The sequence below is a fragment of the Halyomorpha halys genome, unplaced genomic scaffold (assembly GCF_000696795.3).
Source record: "Halyomorpha halys isolate HHAL.00 unplaced genomic scaffold, Hhal_1.1 Scaffold107.1, whole genome shotgun sequence".
Classification (NCBI taxonomy): domain Eukaryota; kingdom Metazoa; phylum Arthropoda; class Insecta; order Hemiptera; family Pentatomidae; genus Halyomorpha; species Halyomorpha halys.
The window spans coordinates 543,342-565,369 of record NW_027112128.1 but is presented as its reverse complement, the minus strand read 5'-3'; the positions used below and the strand labels follow the sequence as shown (position 1 = coordinate 565,369).

The 22,028-nt window shown below is 33.1% G+C and overlaps 1 protein-coding gene across 1 annotated transcript in view; it reads right to left on the bottom strand.

Annotated features, from left to right (window-relative positions):
- The window catches only part of LOC106677712 (cubilin), an 80,124-nt gene that overhangs the window by 38,340 nt on the left and 19,756 nt on the right, over positions 1–22,028 (bottom strand). The window contains exon 2 of the mRNA XM_014415799.2: positions 20,298–20,453. Within this exon, the coding sequence (XP_014271285.1) occupies positions 20,298–20,453 (156 nt within the window). The remainder of the gene's footprint in view (positions 1–20,297; positions 20,454–22,028) is intronic.

The following is a 22,028-nucleotide window of genomic DNA, read 5'->3' as shown; positions in this document are numbered from 1 at the left end:
TTTGTGAAGGAATGGACTGCGTCATCTAGGTTTTCAGGGGTTTTTAGGGAAACTTTAAGATCGATTTGGTCTGTTAAGATTTGGTGGTAGGAATTCCAGTTTACTGGGCCCCTTATGAATGAGGGTGGTGGTAGTACAGGAATTGGGGATATGGAGATAGTTAGGATTAGTGGACTATCATCTGAAGATAGGTTATCGTGGCGTGAAAGGGAATAACAGAAATTAAAGTAATAACAAAATTTCTATAAAATTTAACTTGAAACCTTTGTTAATTGAAATGAAATGAAAAAATAATTTTATTCTGGGATATATGTCCCCTAAGAATAAATACATGGTTTATATATCATGATTTTTGTCTGGAAAGCATTTAAAATTTTCCAGTAAGCAAAATGAAATTACATTGAGATCTACAATGTTAATCAATATATGCTTTACTATATTGTTTACAATGATGCGAAGGTTTGGTTATGCAATAAGTGAAGGAATGGGTGTTGTTTAAAGGAAAGAATGGATGAGGATTGGTGAATGGAGATGGGAAGAGAATTCCAGAAGGAGGTTGCACGTATGACGAAGGATTTGCTGAAGAAGGTGGTTCTATAGGAGGGCATGTATAAATCATTCGGTAGGGATCTGGTGTTTAATGAATGGATGGATGAAAGGAGAGTGAGGAGATCAAGGCCATAGATAGGTTTTTTTTTATTTTAAGAACTTGGAATTGGAGGCCACTAAGGAGGTATTGTCGTCTATAAAGCCACTTCAACTCGATATACCAGCGGGAGACTTGAGAGCGCCTTGGAAACCCATAGATAAATATTACAAAACAATTCATGAGTCTCTTCAGTTCCAACTCAGACCTGCAAATAGCCCTCTATAGACCAAGGAACCGTCGAAGTGGGGGAAGACGTGAGAAGATACAAGGAGCTGACGGGTGTTCTGAGGAATGGAATTACGAAATCTTTGGAATTGTACAGTTATGGATTTTTATGTGATTTGGGAAATAAGATTATTCCAGGAGAGGTGTTGGTCGAAGGTGACTCATCAACTCAATTTTATAAAAGTTAATTTTTGTAGACCTATTTTATTGCTCATCAGTTTTGTTTGATAAATAAAAAAAAATCAATAAACGAGAGTTGAATTAAAAAAAAAAAAAAGCACCTATTATGTTATTATAAAGTTAATGGTTAAAGTGCAATCAGGTAAATTAAAAATGCTTATATGTTCTTTAAATTTATTTTCATACTACATCTATGAAATTGAAAATAGAAAATGTAGATTTTATCTCACTGACTATAGATTACCAAAATATGACAAATTTGAGTTACAAGTGATTAAAAGGGGGGGGGGCCAACTTATTTTATATGTTTTTGTACTTTTGGGATTTTTGCGTTACCATTGAATTTCTTCCAGTTTAATTCTTTATGATCCGAAGGTTTCAGATTCAGAGGGAAACAAATTGCTGTTCTAACAATCTAAACTCTCTACCACCTCAAATTCACTAGTTTCTAACCCTGCTTACCAATCGATTGCCGATTGCCGAACAGATGCCTGAATAGTAGAATGCCTTGGGGTGGAAAGGTAGTTTCCTCGCAAGTCAATCCCCACGTCAATTCAATTACATAGTAAATGTATTTGCTTCTCGTACCTTTGTTACAGTTGTAATTATCAACAAATTAAATTTTATAAAACGGAAAAAATTTTAAATATTATCTCTGGGACCGGAAGACCGATTTTATTTCTTCTAATTTTGTTTCTCAGAGTTTCGGCGTCAGATGCCTAACTAATATAGACAAAGCATTAATTTTTAATTTTAGTTTTAAAAAGTGGCATTTTTGCAATTAGGTACTGGAAAAGAACGACAAATACAAGTCAGGATAGATAATTTCTTAAATAACAAAGAGACCTAACAAAACGTAATAAATTACAATAACACTGTTACTGAATAGCGTTTATGTATGTCGAAATGAAATCATGCTATACCAATAATGGTGGATTGCTTTAATGCATGGTAAAAAAAAAAGTCTGAGACTAGATAGCAATATTATAAAAGAAATAAAAAATCAGGGAAATTATCATTATCGAGTAAGCAGTATAAAACAATTTTCAAAAAACCGTAAACTTTTTTTAAAGCATATGCTGCCAAAACGCCGCCAGTGGTTCTGATGGGACTCCTCGAAAGTCGTGTCGTCAGACGTAAGTCCTGTTTAGTATATATAATAAATATATGAAAAAGAGCAGGAGAAATTTTTCTGAAGAAAAGAAGATTTTTACAACATAAAAAGTGAATCTTTTTTTTTTAACGAGATATACTCCTAGATTACATATATTAAGACTTGAAAGGTAATACAATTATGAACTAAACAAAAGAATAAAACATATAAATCGGCCAATATTAGCGAGATGAAGCGTATTGAAAATTGAAGGAGGAAGAAAGTAAAATAAATCATAATTTAATGGATCAGTATCAGCAAACACATTGCTATCAATTTATATGTTTAATGGTAAGTAGCGGTAAAGAAATTCCAAGAGATTAGTCGGAAGGAGTGGTCAAATTTATTTTTATAGTTTGTTATTTGCTGATATTAATGATAATTAATTAATATAAAAACAAAAGAAAAAATGTAATAATTAGAAGTGTTCTTGATTGTTCATTAGTTAATTCAACAAAAATTATTAATTTCCATGAAAATATTAAAGTTAATAAAGAAATTCCTTATTATTACATTTTTCCTCAACAAATAAGCGATTTTATTACAAACATTTTAGGTTATTTTTTCTCTTGACTATTTTTTATCGTTTGATGATTTATATTATACAAATACTAAATTAGAAAATATCTTCATTAGAAAAAAAGCAAGGTAGCATTGAGAATTTAAGATAGACTGGTTGGTTGGCTTATACTGGGCTGGGAAGAGGGACCTGTTGCTGAATTGTAGCAGGGGTCTGTCTCATGCATTTCTCAGCGCTTCATCTTCAAGCAGCCTTCAACCCATTTCTCCTTCAATGTATTCACTGCAGTCAAGCCATTCTGGCGTTTCGTCTCTCAGCCACTGCTGACTTTCTGTAGCAATGAAGGGCGGTAGACAACGGGAATGGGAGCATCCAAGGCTTTTTAGTCAATGAATACTGCCTCCCTCCCCCCAACTGCGGCGAACGAAGGATTTTTTTTTGTACTATTTAAAAGATTTGGAGTAGGTAAATGTTCATTCTTAAAATAAAAAATATCATTAACCAAACCTTTTTGCGTAACATTATAAGAGATTCTTTACTGCAACTTAACTAAGGGTCGGTTGCACAAAAATTAAAATCTCAGGTAAACTCAATAATTAACTGTTGCACCAGAAACGTGGTGGTAAATTTTACTGAGATTTAGGGCAGACGTTGAACTCTTTTTCCACTACTTCGCAACAATGTAATGTTTGTTTGGATGTAACAGTATCAGTTTTTTTTAATTTTTGATAATATTGCTACATTTTTTTTTTTTACCAATCCTAAGGAAATTTCCTCCTCCGAAGAGGAGATATTCAGGCTTTTCTTGTTCATGCTCAAAACAATTTAAATGTAATTGCTCTAATGAAAAACATAATCAATGAAATAAAGAAAATTCAAAGTTTTCTATTTATTTAATCTTTTTTTTTTTATTGGTATTTACAACTGTACATTATAATGCATTTAGTAAATTTGATCTCAGTTAAAGTGGAGTGTTACAGGCGTGTAGAGAAACTTCTCATTGATAGCACTCTAATGTCGTTTTACATGAGCAGGTCTCGTGGCCATCTTCTTTTCAGGCGCCTCGGAGGATTGTCAGGAATGGAAGAGGAAGCAAGGTGAGAAACTAGTGGGTTTGGGTGGTTAGGGAGTTTATAATTGAAGGAATGATATCTGGTTCGAGCTAGATCGGTTACATAGGGAACATTAAGGTTGTTATGTATGATTTTATTTGTGACAAAGTAAGGAGCATTGAGGATTTTACAAAGGATTTAGGATTGTAAGGATTGGATACAAGAGGAATTGGTAGGTTTTGTGGAGCCCCAAAACTCAACTCCGTATGTACAGATTGGCCTTATTACAGTCATGTAGATCAGTTTTTAAAATTAATTGGAATTTTAGACCGTTTGTCCAGTAAGTGCTGTAATATTCGAAATCGACGTGCAGATTCCTGTATTTTTTATTTAATCTAAACTTAAGTTATTTGTGTTTACATAAAATGCATCCTTTTGATTCATTATTGTTGGCAGTTTTTTAAATACTAATGATTTGCTTCTGTGGATAAAATTTGAAATGAATTGAAAAAAGGATTTCATTATTTGTAATAATCAATTATGATTCACTAATTACCAATTGCTATAGTTTTATGGTAACTTTACTTGTGCGTAAGCAATGGAAAGAAAAGAACATAAAACTTTGACAAAACAGAAAAAATGTATTAATTATAAAGTTATACCAATAATTGATTTAAATTTTTGAGAACACTAGCGCGATCTACCGATATTTATCTCAGTTTCAGCTAAACTTGGTATCTGATTAACCAGATCGCTAAGTTACCGGAGTTTTACTTAACTCTAGGATAAATTGAAGTTATTCAAATCTTAATGTTAATTGGTGCAACTGGCCCTAAAGCCTCAAAACTGATTTCTATATCCAGCAGTCCCGTCATAATTCACTTCCACGGAACTAAGACGATTTTTCAACAATAATTTATAATTACTAGGGTCAAGTATTTTTTTTTTACTTTACTTCGCTAGAGGTCTCAATAATAATAATAATTTTCTCACCACTTTAGAAAAGAAATTGTTATATTTGGGTCAAATTTTTGGTTGTTGGTCTGTGCTATGACTTTTAGGTTTTGGACGATTTTGTTTTGCAAGATCATATCTCTGTATACCAGATTAGGCACCCCGTGCGCTATCGTCGGAAAACCCTTTTTCTGTAGATGGTAGAGATTAAATGATTTTCATAAAATGTCTTCTCATTAAATCGCTTCAATTTTTCTTATATAGAATTAATCCTCAAGAAGAAGCAGGAAAATTTTACGTAGGTAAGATACCAAAATTCGAGTATAACAGAAGATGTATACATTTTACATTGAATTATGTACTCGTATATAGTTATGTTAAAGGTAATAAATTCTCGCATATTGCGTTTTGATATTCATTTTATCATTATTCACATTATTACGTTTTATAATCGGGTCGAATTTTGTTAATCATGAATAAGATGATTAAATTCTTCACACTCGATCGCCATCTCACATTTTCTAGCCATGTTCGTGAGAGACTGAAGCTCACCCGTCAGAAGAGCTATCGACTGTATCATCTGCTAAAATCTCCGCAGCTCTCGCTCAGGGTCAAGCTCCACATATACAAAGCTGTCATTAGACCAACGCTGCTCTACGGTGTGCTCCTGCTCAAACACATGTATAGAACCACGTTCAACAGACTGCAGAGCTTCCAGAACTCTGTCCTTCGGAAGATAGTAAGAGGAACAGCGTTACAGACGGCGAGAAACACTGTCATCCACGATGAGCTTCAGCTGTCCTCTGTGCCGGAGTACATTGGCCGGAGACACATCAAATTTTCTGATGGGTTGAAGGCCTGCACCAACCCGCTGTTACGGGAAATCGCCTCTCCACCACCACCTGGGAGATGGCAAGAAGATGTCCCCTTGGTAAATGTCCTTACCATGGGACGAGGTTTGGGCTCTGCAGTCTAAACCTAATACTATCACAACCAGTAAAGCGGACCCCGCTCATCATAGTTTCAATGCGCATACGGCGCCATCGATTCTGCACACACAGTGTACACTCGACAAAGCCCTTAAAATACCCATGGGTCGAAGAAGGAAGCACACTTCAACTAACATCATTGTACCTAAGTATTTCTTATTTTCAATGGAGGGTACGAAAAAAAAAAGAAAGAGATGAAATTCTTTATGAAAAAAATAAATAAATGTTACTAGTATCTATTAGCAAAAATATAACCTATTAGCTCGTTTGTTACATCTCCCAGAATATTTTTAATAGAATATAAGCTTTTTTTTTTTTTTAATATTTACCGGTAGCCTAAGAGTGGCTCTACTAAACTCAATTAATGATAGAAAATTTAAGTTGTTTAGTCATCTTTAAAAAATAGAATTCATAAACGTTTCTGTAGCTTCCTGAAAATATTTTATTACGGATAATAATAAACTAATATATAAATTGAAAATTCAATGAGTTATTTCAATCCATTTTGATGAGTTTCTATTCCATTTTATGTATCAAATCTATTATAACTTTCTAACTATAACATTATTACGTGATCTATAACCTTTATCTTTCAAAACGGATCCAGAGTTTTATTGGTGAAACAGAACGAGCTGCCTGCCTGGTAAATTTCGCAGATCTCACTAACTCAATGAAAACAGATCTTCGTAAAAGTAATGTTGAAATTGGGGGAGACTGCCTTTGGTTAATGCTGCTTTCAACGGATTGGAAGTTAGTATCGAGTAGGAGTTATAAACATTTGCATTGCTATTGCCCTGCTCCAAAGCCGGTAGAGTCACTCAAATCAAACCGGGCATAGTATACATTACGGCTTCATTGCTTCCATTTTATAGACCAATTTCCATTTGGGCTCTGATATAAACAGCACGAATAGAATGAGCACTAGTAGATTGAATTGGAAAGGAAAAAAAAAATCGGATCAGGAAAGTTAATAAAGCAAAAGCCATATCAGTTCCAGCAGTGATTGAATATTATTAACTATTAATAACAATTAATAAAACTAAAACAAACGATCAGAATATTGATATTAAAAATTGGTTTAATTTACTTTTAATGGGAATAATTTATACAGCTTCAAGTATTTCTTTTGATTATCTAATGCTTTACGATAAATTAATCTCTCTATTAAAAAAAAATTTAATCTGTTGGAGTTGTAAGAGTATATTTCTTGTATTATTTAATGAATTTAATTAAAATAAAGTATATATTTTATATACCTAGTGAAATCAGAGTTCAGATTATTTGACTGTTCACAACACTTATTCATGAAAATATGTTTATCGTATGTCAAAATATTTGTCATAATTTCTTTGACTCTGAGGCAAGCAAATTGATAATGATAGTAACATTAATAGTCGATAACTACCGGTGAATAAATATACTGTAGAGATATTTTTTTCCATAGTGGCAGGTGTCGAGAATATTAATACAGAGAGGTATATACTCTAATTTATGTCAACAAGTATAGAGTTTACACACTTTAAGAATTTTTAAATCGATTTATATATTTTTTTGTATGATATTGATATTTTAATTTTAATTTTGTGAAAGTCTCAGCTAAATAAATAAATCACCAGACGTCATTAAGAAGATTAGAGATCTATGAAATCTTGTATACTAGTCACTGTTAAATGATGAAAAACAATTCTTTGATTTTTTTGTAAATGAAATTTTATGATCAGATTTTCTTATGAGAATTAGATGAAATTTTGTAATAAAACAAGAAATGTTCTATCAGTCGGAGATACCCTGATATATTGAAACAAAATTTGCGTGGACAGCGATGATAAGTGAAGAAAGTACAAATCGGGGATATATATCGGGGATATATAAGATATTTTTATGTTATTAAAGTTTCTATAATAATGCATTATGCTATATGTTTCCGTTATTTATATTTATTTCATTTTTACCCAAATACTTTCATTTATGTTTACTATCCATATTTTATATTTTTATTTATATATTTTATCTATTTTTTATATTCATCTGTTACGTCCACTTTATCTTGCACTTATTACTTTTGATTAATGTTTTATTATATAAATTTACACACCTTATTACCACCATTAAATTCTGTATATTTTTACTTTCACTATATTTATAGTATCCATAATTTTTGTTTTATTTCAATTTAGCGTTTTGTCCATATATTGTTATACAATTTACCCCCCTTACCATGTGTCTGTCTATATTTAATATTTCCTAATAATATATTTTATTTAACATTATTATTTATTTTTGGCCTTAAAATGTTAAATACCTGTTAACCACCACTTTCTCCCCACTCCCCAATCCTGTTGGTCTCATCCTGCCTTCAATTCAGTTTTGTGTTTACTTCCATTCAGTAAGGTGGGTGCCATATTTTATTCGTTCTTTTTTTTCTTGACTTTTATTTTTGACTAACTTTTTTATTTGTTATTATTTCTGTTAGCACATCAATTTGGATTCCGCCCTAGGCACTCTACAGTTCAACAAGGCCTCAAAGTCGTTGACTATCTAATGAGCTCTACTGTACCCCTCACAAGTGGGGGATAGAGTGGGTTCAGGGATCTTCAGGTCGATTGTGTAAATTATTTGTTTCTTTTTTAGCCATGATGAAGTTCTGCAACGTGGGGCGAAACGTTGGTTTACATTAATTACTACTTAATTTTTTTTTTTACTGCTCCCGGATCATCTTCCTATAATTTCTGTATCTATAGCTCGCTAGATAAATAGATTAAATAAAAGTTCAGTCAGTGCCTGTTTAGGAAATGTGAGCCTACCAATAGCAGAGTTAAAACATTATAAGAAAACCTAAAACCATCCATCATATCCAATTATAACTCCCTCTAAAAACTTCCTTCAAGCATGGAGCCACACTCTATAAATAGGGACAGCACTGATAAAATCATGAGTAAATAATCGTAAACTAGTTATTTACACAATTCTTGTTAAAGAAAATTAGCTCATGGACATTGGATCCTCATGTTAAACATAATGATGCTTTAGGTTTGTACAGTTCGTGATAAAGATCAGCTCAACTTACTATCAGTCATGGTGCTACGAAACGCAGGCCGTTTGTAGCAGAGCGAGTTAAGTGTACCAACTTTGACTGATTCATATCGTCAGCGGCAATCCGATTAGGGGGTCGACTTTTATTTGTTAGAATATGGTGATATCCTGTAGATAGCCCCTCCTCCCCCCCGTATGTCAGAAATGACAAAACAGGAGGTAAAAAAAAACATAAAAAATTTAAAGTTGACACATTTTACATTGCAGGGAAGATAGATGGAGTGCAGCCAGAAGAATGTTACTCATGCAGAACAAGTAGAACCAACTGAGGGCAAGAGGGTACCAGTAAAAGATATATATATATATATATATATATATATTATGTAAACTATTTTCCGTTTTTCGATAACTTAATGTGTGTCAAATGCCTGTTAAAAATTCTCTTACAGGTAACAGATTGAGTTAATAAGATACCATCGAGATCAGCTTAGACACCATATGATGGAAAAAATACAAGGTAGTAACGTGTTGGAGTAAGTGATTGTCAATATTACATCTGTTGACAACTTCTACCAATTACTTCTACTACAGCTAAAGAAACAAGGCCCCATCTGCGACCAATTGTGAATTTATAACTCATGAATTGTAACGGAGAGAGAACTAGGGCAACCAATAACATCTGGGGCAGAAGGCAATTAAGGGGATGAAGGGGTATGGGTTGGAATGGGATTGTGGCTGTATTAATCTAAAGAAGCAGGCGGAGCGATTATTATTCCCAGGTTTGGGAGAGGGACCCTACGTAAGAAGTAAATCCCATAATTTAGGTCCTAACTTGTTGTCACAACTTTGATCCCTGGATTACACAGGTAAACCCTTATCCAGTAGCTCAAGTCTATCTGCCTCCTTAGTGCCCTTAATCCCTACCTCACTTCTCAATCCTTCCTTGTCTTATCGTCGTCTAGCTTTTAAGTTCTCCAAGGCCTTCTAATAAAGCAATAGGCCCTTCTTAGTTCTGAAGAAGGGCTTACTTCTTGTTTAAGATGCACAGCTGCTACCCAGCTCTATCTTTGATCACTTTGCAAACGCTGGTCTCATTTCCCTTAGACGAAGAAAAAAATAGTATAACCATTAATAAATATTTCTGGAATAATTAATATTTTTTAATAAATAAAAATTGAAATAACAATTCAAAAATTACAATAATTCACAGTCAGTAGAATTATGAACTACAAAATTAATTTTTGTTCATTAAAAATTATAAAATGAAGTTTTTGTTCTGATGCTAACAAACATACGAATAACGAACTTTTTACGTAAATGATTCCTTCACATTAATAATTATTAATTTGAATTTTATTTTCAATAACAACATTTTATTTTGTTTAATTTCATATAAAAAACAAAAGATTTGATTTTATTAACTAGAGGGAGGGAGAGAGGGGAGGTATACCCTGTCTAACTAACGGCGGACCAACCGCCATTTTACAAATTATACAACTTTTCATTTAATTGTATTACATGTTGCTCGCATTGTACGGGAATGTTAAATATAATATTACACGGTAATCAATAAAAACGGCTTTATATAACAGAGAGAAATGTTATATTTAATTAAAACAGAACAACAATGCTCCATTAAAAAAAATCCATAAAATAATTGTCTTACAGAAGTTCTATATGAAAAATATATAAACCAATAACCAATAAATATTATACAATACTATTTACACAGTTCAACTTCCTACAACAAAAAAAAAAGTACTAAAGAGTATTACATTTTTTTTTCATCATACTCTATTTTTGGATAATGTACTAATGTGGTTACTACAAGAATTCAAGAAAAAAAAAAAGAAAAATAATCTAAACTGATTGATTTCATCTAAGTATCAATTAATAAAAGAGTTAACGTTAATTAGAATCTCTTCACAATTTTCAACTATTCCTCGTAAAAGATTGTGTGATTCAGGAAAAAGAGTAGTAAGAACATAGATTCAAGATATAGTAGAACCAAGACAATTTTGTTTTATAATCAAGTTTTTTATTTAATATTAATATAATTTATATGTTTAAAAATAATTTATTTCGGTCCTTAGTTTTGATAAAGTGAAATTTTTATTTTGTAATAACCCTCCATTATGTAAAACCCTCTTAAAGGACAATTTTATTAAGGTTCCGAACAACAAAATACAGGTTTAAAACATTTGAACTTCTCAATTACGGAAATCCAATCCGGACGCACAAATCAATTTTATTTTCCGTCACTACTATTCATTTCTTTACAATGGATAAAAATCATTAAATATGCATGTAAAAAATCATGATCATAGAATTAAATATTTGGACCACTTAGCTTAGGGGAAAAAGTTATTAGTAACTTATCCGTTTATTTTTTCGAACATATCAGAGCATTAAAGAAGATTTATTTTGTATAAAAGCTTGCAATGAATACTTTATGTTCGTAAATATTATTTAGCTACTTAATCACAAATTTAAGAATTTTTGCAAGAAAATGCGAAATTTCTTTTTTTTTAATGTACATAATTAGGTAAATAATGCATTCTAAGAATTGTAGTATTTTGTCACTAGAATAATGCATTGGTTCTATTTATTTGTTTTATAAAACACATTGTATAAATAAAATACATTTTTGACTTGCGAGATATCACAGCTAAAACGACACTATGTACATAATGAAATTATTTAATTTTTGTGTTATTTTTTTTATAGTCATTCCTTCTAAAATGTCACCTGCAAATAACGGACAAAATTATCTTTCCCATAGATGTCCGTTATGTAGAAGTTTCACTGCACTATATTAGAAACCAAGTTACTTGCTGCTAAGAAGTTTCTATAGGACACAATATGTGTTGGACTAGCATAACAATGAATAGATTCACAATTACAATAACTTCTTCGCCATCAGTAAAGCTGAATCCAATCCTTACAAGGCTGACTGCAACAGAAACCTGGATATCACAAGTCTCTGGACAAAATCAATTCTGCTGGCCTCTACTCTGCGGCTGGTGGGTTTCCTACGGGCCTTGACGGTTTGCTGTTTAATAGGAATGCTTCAACCATTCAAAGTCGCAGCCGCAGCAACTAAACAGAACTCGTTAAGCAGAAACCGCCGAAGAGCGAAGGCCCTGGTGGCAGTTAAGTAACAATGCTAGGTCTCTTACTGTGAAACGTTATATATAAACGCTCACAAAACCTATTGAAATACGTATTACTAAATTCACAGAATTAACCTTTTCGTGTCTCAGATTTTATCTTTACTGGCTTTCCGCATTGGAAATAAAAGCTAGCCACTGCTTTGATAGCGAGGAGTTTTTACTTTAATCGTAAGGTGTATACATATATATTTATTTATTATAATACGTATTTTATCTCAAATAATAATTAATAAATTAGAAATTGAAATAGAAAATAAAAGAGAGATATAAATGTAAAAAAAAAAAAAAAAAATAACACTTCAGCTAACAACACAAGAAGTATTCTATATTTGATTGAAAAAAACAAAACAAGAGAAACATAATATATGCATAAGATAAGAATGAAAAGAAATAGAAATATAACTTGGTTTTCTATGATCGATAATAAACAATGTCAAGTATAAAAAAAAAAATTAAAAAATTTTATTTCTTTAAGAGTTTATAAAGCTTAGGAAAAGTGGACATTGTAATCAAACAAGAAAACAAAAATGTTAATATTCCTCGAAGTTTTCTATTTTATGTTGAAGGAAAATATAAAATGCTTTGCAATAACAAAAACCAAGACAAAAAATTAAATTAAAAGAAAATTTATTATAGTAATTTGCAATTTTTATTTCTATAAACAGGTATTACAAAATCCATAGTGTAATAATTTAATTTTTTTGGATTCAATGTATTTTGAAATGTAAAAGATCACATTTTGAGAGAGAATTTTTTGTTTGTAATCCAATATTCACGATTCAAAAAATAATCTAAAATTTTCGAAACAAAATTATTTTCAATTTACATTTTAAACAACCGTGTTCACTCGTATTAACTACATTTTGAAAGTCCCTAATAAATTTTATTACACTTTTTGCATCTCGGATAAGTGCTTTTGACCTACCATCATCCATTCCATGGTCATTTCCACTTCTTGTTAGTTCCCGGCCATGGTTTATATATGCCGGTGTAAAACCTGTAGATTCGTGTACTGCCATCTTCAGGGCAAAAGCTACTTTCTGTAACTCTACTACTGTCTCAGGTCCTATGGTTATCCTTGACGTTTGAAGTCAGCACACTCTTTATCACTCTGTTGACCCTTTCTGCTAGATTGGCTTGCGGGTGGCAATAAGCCGTGAACCATGTAGTGACCTTATTGCTCCGTCAAGGTTGTAAATTCTCTGCTTTTAAATTGGATTCCGTTATCACTAATTATTATTTGAGGAACTCCGAATATGAGGAATACTTGTTCTTCTATGTGTTTCACCACGAGTCTGCTTGTAGCTTATCTCAAAGGGATTAAGATGGAGTATTTTCGAAAAATAATCAGTAATACATATAACTAAACGCGGTTATAAAACAAATTTTGATTTATCGGTAGTTATATATTTATCATTTATACTTGCCCCGCTCAGCGGAAAAGGGAGTGAGTTAAAGTAAAAAAATATATAATCGCAAAAGTGAAAAAGAAAAAAAAAAGAATAAACTGCTCCTTAGGCGCCAAGTTATTTTTTCCCTTGGGAATAACAAAAACCCCGAAACGACAACTTCAATATAAGTAAAATATACCCCTATATAAAAATTAAAGAAATTAAAATGAAAGAACAGCAGAACTATATCTACAAAAGTTTAATTGTAAGAAGAAATATATGTACACAGAATAAAAAAAAAACTCTTAAGAATAATAAAATCAAACAAAACTTATAAGTTAGCTCAACCTTAATTTAAATGCTCTAGCTTAACCTTATTAACTAAATTTACATTATCATACAAATTTGGAATATAAAATAAAGTTTAGTTCGAACCACACGTAGTGGGTTACCCCTTGGGTGTACTCCTGGCAGAACACAAGGTTGTCCGATTTCACCTTTTCGGTCACTGTCTCACCTTCCCCGGAAGTATGAAGATGACCCTTGCCACCACTCTCCTATTCAGGACGGGCTGAAGAAACGTTGTCACGCACTGCACTATATCCACACTTCTAATGTTAATGACCGCCCACTGAAGGAGGTAAATCCCTTATAAGGTGATATTTGGACACAAACAGTCAATACACAGGGCCTGATAAACTATCACCACTTCATATTGTACCAAACAATCACCTTCACAAAACCCTGCCCCTTTTTCTAAGCATACATATATCGCTAGTTTTTTAATTTCATCTTGACTGCCGTAACACATGGGATACGGTTTTAAATAGTGGAATAATTGTATAAATTATTTTTTTGTATTGTTTGTTACAAGTATTTGTAATTTAATGTTATCGGAACTAATTCAGCGATGAAGGATTATATTCCGACTGATGGAGTAGGGAACAATTACAGGGTAATGCCGAAGCGAAATTCATTATTTATTGAGCCGAATGGAATAACTCAAGCGTTACATCCATTTCTATTCAATTATGTAACCGGGGAATATATATCCGGTTTGTTATTGTCTGTTTGCTTTCACGGATATTTACCTTTGTCCCCCCTTCTCTCTCTTTTTTTTTCTTTGTTCTGTTTACACTTTTATCATTTTCTTTTTATATTATGAAAATTGGAGTTCTATCAATGGGTAGATTCTCCACATGTTTGTATCATGTCATAATATCACTTACAGCAAATTTACTTGATGTGTATATGAAATGAAATGAAAAATGAAATGAAAAAATAACTTTATTCTGGGACATATGTCCCCTAAGAATAATTACATGGTTCATATAGTGAGATTTTTATCTGGCGAGCGTTTACAAATTTTCAGATAGTATAATGAAATTACATAGGTATATTGGCTTTACTACTGTTTATAATATTAATCAATAACTGCCTATTTATTTGATTACAAAGATGTGGAGGTTTGGTTATTCAATAAATGAAGGAATAGGTGTTGTTTAAAGGAGAGGATGGATGAGGACTGGCGAATGGAGATGGGAAGAGAATTCCAAAGGGAGGTTGCACGTATGACGAAGGATTTGCTAAAGAAGGAGGTTCTATAGGAGGGCATATATAAATCATTCGGATGGGATCTGGTGTTTAATGAGTGGATAGATGAACGAAGAGTGAGGAGATCTAGGATATAGGTAGGTTTTTTGATGTTAAGAACATGGAATAGAAAAACACCAAGGAGGTATTGCCTTCGGGAGGTTGGATAGAGCCACTTCAACTCGGAATACCAGCGGGAGACTTGAGAGTGCCTAGGGAACCCAAAGATAAATCTTACAAAACAATTCATGAGTCTCTTCAGTCTCAACTCTAGTCCTACAGATAGCCCTCCATACACCAAGGATCCGTAGTCGAAGTGGGGGAAGACAAGAGAGGATACTAGGAGCTGACGAGTGTTCTGAGGAATGGAATTACGGAATTTTAGGAATTGTTTGAGTACAGTTATGGATTTACGTGTGATTTGGGAAATATGGTTATTCCAAGAGAGGTGTTGATCAAAAGTGACACCAAGGTTTTTTATTGTAGGATAGAAGTGAATCGGTTGGTTGTTAAGGAAAAGTAGAGGACAGTAAGGGAGGGAATGAAGGAGGCGCTTGGAACCGATAAGAATGGCCTTCGTTTTTTTGGCATTCAGCTTCAAATCATTGTTAGCAGGCCCATGCGTTAATGCTGTCAATATCTTCCTGTATCTTTTGGATGGCCTCAAGCATTTCGGAGGGATGGAAGGACAGATAGATTTGGAGATCGTCTGCGTATAGGTGGTACTGTGCGTGGTGAATGGAATTAGGAAGATCATTGATATAAATGGAGAAAAGGGTTGGTGAAAGTGAGGAACCCTGAGGAACACCTTGTGACAGAAGCAGGGGAGAGGAAAGAGGTTTATTCGGAATGACGACTGTTTGGGAACGATGGGACAGGAAGGAGAGGAACCACTTTAGGACACTATTTGACATGGAAAGGTTTTGAAGTTTACTAAGGAGGATCTTATGGCTAACTGTGTCAAAAGCCTTAGAAAAATCAAAAAGAACTAAAATTGTTATTTGATGGTTGTCTATAGCAGATTGGAGTGTGTATATATGTATACAGTTGTAAATAACAATAAATAAATTATAAAAAAAAAATTATATATTATTAAAAATTTGTCAGTCCAATATGATGTACTAACAATCTACTTTAAAAATATTTTGCAGAGAGCACATCTTGACCCAGGGTTGTACTTTAATTGAATAAAAGAGGTTAAACCAATATATAATACACTTTAAATGGTTGTTGTTAAAAGCCATTAATAGATTTAGGAAAATTATAATGTTATCCGCAATCTTGAGATAAAATGGTGGACATTAGCTGGTTAATGTTTTGAATAGAAAGGAGGATGAATTTTATCATATATTTTTTCCAATCTGTTATAAGAAATATTAAAAATCGTACAATAATGCAGATATTAAATTAAAGAACCATTTTTTGGGGGAGGAAGGAGGAGGATAAAACAGAGCCACTAACTCACTAGAACTAGATAGTTATTTTTGATGGCTTACCACACAGGATACATGAGGTAAGACATGTAAACATATTTTTATTTCTATCCTTTATCGGCAAAAAGTTACGGTTATAGTTTAAATATGTTTCCCGTATTCATTTTACCGAGCCATTGCTCTAATTTCCTTATTCAATAATCTTAGAATAAAAAAAAAATAAATAAAAAAGTGATATTTTATAAATATATGGTTATTTATATTTGTTTTTCTATTTCGCATACACCCTCTTTTTTTAGAATAGTTCAATTTAAGTAACAAACATTTTCCAGTTTTCCCAAAAACCTATTCAAATGATAACTAGGTTTCTTTATTTTTTAAGCGATCGATATTTTCTGGGCGAGTTAGTTTTTCCTCAAGGGAAGTAACATAGTGAAGCCGAAAGCGAAGTTAAATATTTTATTAATCTGTCTGCTTTCCGCTCTGTTAATATTTCATTAGTCACTTCTGAGAGCTCTGGTCTCTAACGGTACCACAAGTATTTAGTGGTGCTCTTAAAGCTGTTTCGTTTTCTAATATGATGAAACTGGTTCAATTCTCAGTTTAAATACTCGCATTTATTAATTTGTTTCGTTATATGCCTTATAATTTAAAAAAAAAAAAAATTATAAATGCCGAAAGTTCATAAAACTGAGAGCAAAAATATATCGTTTTCAACACATATGCTACACTAAGCTCATTTCTCAACGGCAGACATTTTATATTACAATATATTACATGATTTCTACCCTTAGACAAATTCATCCGAGTACTCCATAAGGTTCAGTCCTTTGTTCCATTGTGTTTAACTTCAATCTTCACATCATCCCGTTCACACATAGTTCGGTGACGATACTGAAGTATTTTCTTAACATTATGACATAATAGAGTCACATTTATGATCTAGAACAATACTTCACTAAATGGATAATTAGTCTGAACATTGAAAAATGTACTTCAAACGTTTTTACCCTCAGAAGCCTAGCTGACTTACCAGAATTAATCCCTAAAGGTAAAAATGTGCAATGGAATCCTGGCAGTGAGGTACCTGAGAATTCACCTCGATAGCCGCCTAACCTGGAATCACCATATCAACATTAAACTAACTCAAACCTACGCAAGGTTAGCAATCCTAGCAAACCCCATCGTAAATAGAAAATCCAAATTAAAACCAGAAACAACTATTCTTATTGTTTAATTTGGATATTCCCCGGAGTGAAAGTGGGGGGATATTACCCAAATTAATTATTATGTGCTGGAATGGCTGGTTTGAATAAAGAACAACTTGTAATTTGCTGGTAATGATGGAGTGGACTGTATTTAGAATGAATTGATGTATATGACATCATATACTTTTAAAATGAAATAACCACTATTCTCTTTTAAGTTTTCTGAAAGAATTTACTGTAGAGTTTGAACAAAATGGTTACAATATGGTTAGTTTGTTAGTGATAGTTTTGGTTTCATTACATTCATTGATTTAAGTATTACATTTTACTTGTTTGATATTCTTGAGGCTTGAAGGTTGGTTCTGGTGTGAATATGAAGATGAAATAAGGGTTCCCTTCCGTCTTGGTTCTTTCTCCTCATCCTCCTACCGCCGCTGCCGCCTCTCTCGCCTGAGTGTAAAGTTTCACTACCTCATGATTATTATCAGAAGAGACCTTGAAGAGTTCTGTCCTCTTCTTCTCCTGTCCAGGTCAAGATGGCTTCTCTATTAGTTCTAACCCCTTTGTTTTGGGGACCAAGATGGCCGCCCAGGCTTCGTATCACTTATCTTTGCCACTAGATGGCATCATGAATTTATGTTCAGAAGTGAGGGGGCGCCTTACTTAAACACTTATTTTTAAACCACTGCAGATATACCGCTGTGAAGTCTGGAGAGGAAAATCTTACGAAAAGGAAAATAAATTACAATTATTTCAAAATAAAGTCTTAAGAATCGCAGTAGATGCTCCTAGGTTTGTAAAAAATAATAGCCATCGAGAATCACAAATGGAATCAATAGAAGACTATATCAAAAAACTATTCATGAAATTCCACTCCTAGTTACCAACAGTTAAAGGAGCTGTGACTTAGAACCTGGGGAATCAAACCTCATCTCGAAGACTAAAGCCCAGGCTGCAGCAGGACATTTTTCTATTATCCTGTTATAAGTTCCATATTTATTGATTCTATTACTGGCATTATAACAATTTTATTTTATTGATATTTTTTTTCTCTTTTTCTCGTTCTAAAATTAACCTTTTTTCCCCTATTAGAAATAAATCATTTATTTTGGAGATCCTGTGTCCTCCACATTTCTAAGTATGAAACAACATAAAAGCTCCTTAATAAATAAATCACAACCAAAACCACATGTTTCATATGCTGCTTCTTAAATCTGGACCATATATCAATCCTTCTGTAATAAACCCGTTACCCATTCAAACGCACATTCATCCAAGCTTCTTTTCAATGCCTGATAATCCGTCGACGCATCTGAAAAGAAGATAACTTCGAGACCCTCTGATATAGACATGTTGTTAAAGTGCTACTAACAGATAGTATCTTCAGAAGTCTGTGAGTTCGGGGGGAAAACTGAATTCATTATTCTCTAGTAGTCATAAAATCAAGAGCAAGATGATGCGCCATCTGTGAACAAGCCCATGAACAGAAGTTAATTGTCCTGCAACTCAACAAAAAATAGTAGTTTCTTGAGTGGATGAGAGAAGAGCAGACCTTAGCTTAGTAGACCTTTTTTTGTGCTGAAACATACAACTGGAGCAGAAGAAGTGAAAAGAGGACGAGCGACCAGAAGAAAAACACAATAAGATAACTTCTATGATCACATATATCCGTTCTATGCACCGGTTCAACTTTAAAATTAAAATTTTATTGTTAATCAACATAAATGTTTAACGTGTGATCAAGAATTATAGGCTTCATTTGTATTTATAATGCTTAATTTATTGTATCCTCTTGATTAAACAGTCCTCATTACGTTTCACACATGATGGTTTACACGGCAACGATATCGATCTTATTTTTTTGTTTTTGTTTCAAATCCCCTTTATTCATAAAAATAATTACAAAATATAAATATATGTACAATACAATATATACAATTTGTTGATTTGTGCCCTTTTACTGGAGCTGTGCTCCATTCTGAGGGTTGGCTGAATATAATGCAATATTTTTGAAACATCACTGTCGATTTGAGTATATATGAGGTCCTGGGGCGCACTTCAATTTTTGGACTTTTCACTAACACTAAAACTAAAAAAACTAAAACTGAAAATGGTGTCACTCATTTTTTTTAAATTTTATTTTATCTTTTTTTTTATTTTATTATTTTTTTTTTGGGGGAGGGGGTTAAAGTTGCGGTGGTCGCGGGTGTAAATCCAGCCATCAGGCTGGTGGATGTGCTGGTGTCAGTGCCTGGAAGAGTGGGTTGGTCAAAAATTGGAGGGAGTCAAAGTACTTGACGTGCCTCCGACTAATGAACTCTGGCACTGTGGGCAGTTCTAGAAGTTGATGCAGTTCCGGAGGCTTCTTCCTCTTCCACGATGTTGTGCGGACCATCCTCCGCAGCATCGTGTCCTGGAAACGCTGGAGGTGTCGCTGTGTGCCTTCGGAGAGATAGGTGAAGAGTGGTGATCCGTAGAGGAGCGCCGGCCTTAGAATGCTTTTGTATATATCGATCTAGTGATTAATTCTAATAATATTTCGATAGACAGAGATTATCAGAATTAAAACACGTATATGCACATTCTGAGATTATAAATAGCATACTGAGAAAGACAACGTTAAAAGTGAAATTCTTTCTTTGATTAGCAAGAAATTATGAAAAATCTTCAGGTGTCATGTCACCTGTATGCCAGAAGGCCAGTAAACACACAACAATTTACAGAACAAATATCAGATAGCTCACCTGCCGGGGAAGACACGAACTCAACGAAGAGGTCTTCGCTGGTCCCGATGATGGAGTAGGGGAACTTGCCCATCCCGCAGAACGTACCGATCACTGGGTAAGTGACGTCCTTACCGTCGTATATCTTTATGTAGTCGTACGGGCAGTGCTCAGCCCCTGCGAATAAAAATAACAAACAATATAGAATAAAATATAATTCAATTTCACTTTATAATAGCCTATTTTGGGCTAAATACTATATAAAGGGGGAAAGATATGCCAATTATTTATGTTCAAACACACTGTATTGAATGTATTTTTGTCATTAACAAACTATTAGTAGATTAACAACTTGCTTTCATTTTCTTGAGCAAATTGATAGAATCAAAATTTTATTATGTTAAATAGTTCAGTACACAAATAAATAACCGAATCTCTTGAATTTGATATTTCATTTATTTTTCACTTCATATTCCTTTAGTCGTATTTCACCATTCTTCAAGATATGTTCCTTATCGAATGGCTAAATATAATTATTGAATCAATTAGCAAAAAGAAAAAAAATGGCCTTGTCTATTATATTTTGAATAAGATATTATCTATAAATTTAATCAATCATGTTAATACATACAAAGTATTTTAATCAAGTGATAAAAAAAAAAAAAACTAAAACGAAAATTCAAGAGTTAAACAACAGTAAAACAAGTTTATCGTCAATCCGTCAGTTTATCCGGGGGTTTAGTGGGGCGGGTCCGGCGGGGAAGGATTGCCTTTTTTTTAGTGTTACGATCTCCTCTTGTGAGATTGTGATATGTCGTTCATCGATCAACCTACTCGCTATAATTGTCCGTTTGAAAAGTCAGATAACTAAGGCTACCATGGAGGGCGGGAGTGGAGGGTTTGATGCCGTTTTTAAATTTCAGGTGCTTTTTAAATATTGCTCGATTTAACTATCTTAAAGTCTCCTCTTCCCGTTTTAAGCTAATGTTTCAAAAGTGATATAGGGCCGTCGCTCTCCGGGGGTTTAGTGGGGCGGGTAATTTATAACCTACTCGCTGTATATATGTATATAAATATATAAAATCCTACGAAAAATCCTTTATGCTCCTTATTACGTTACAAATAAACTCATCCACAAAGACCTTAACATCTCATTCATTGACGATCTCATCGTCAAAGTGGTATATCTGCAAATTGCACTATATTGGGTACTGTTGAATTTTTATTAGTTTTTGCAATACAAAAAAGACATGACTGCATATTTGATAAAATTAAGTGCTACTTTAAATTTCCAACCATAATACAAACATAATTAATTAACTCATTATTAACATAAAATAAATTTAATCGACCAATTATGTTACAGCACTCTTACTAGTTAAGTCACACATTTGGCTGTGCATTTATAGTGAAGATTGTCCTTGAGGATGGCCAGGCTTGCAGTGGTGCAGTATTCTATAAGGAAGTGGTGTTACTAGACCAACGGTTGTGGAAGGTACATTTGGTCAGAATCATGCTCGTCCGACAAATTTTTCTTCAGTTATGGCACACTTTATAAAGCTCCCGAACACACGGCTACAGTGAAAGAATAAATAATTATTTGGTCCTTGAAGTTAGTAATACAGTGCCTTACCACTGAGCCACTCCGCACTCATATATATAAGTTACAGTCATTAGTATAACTAATCAGCTTAGTTGATCGACGAGATCAGCTGATTCAAATATATATATATATATACTGTTATGTACTAC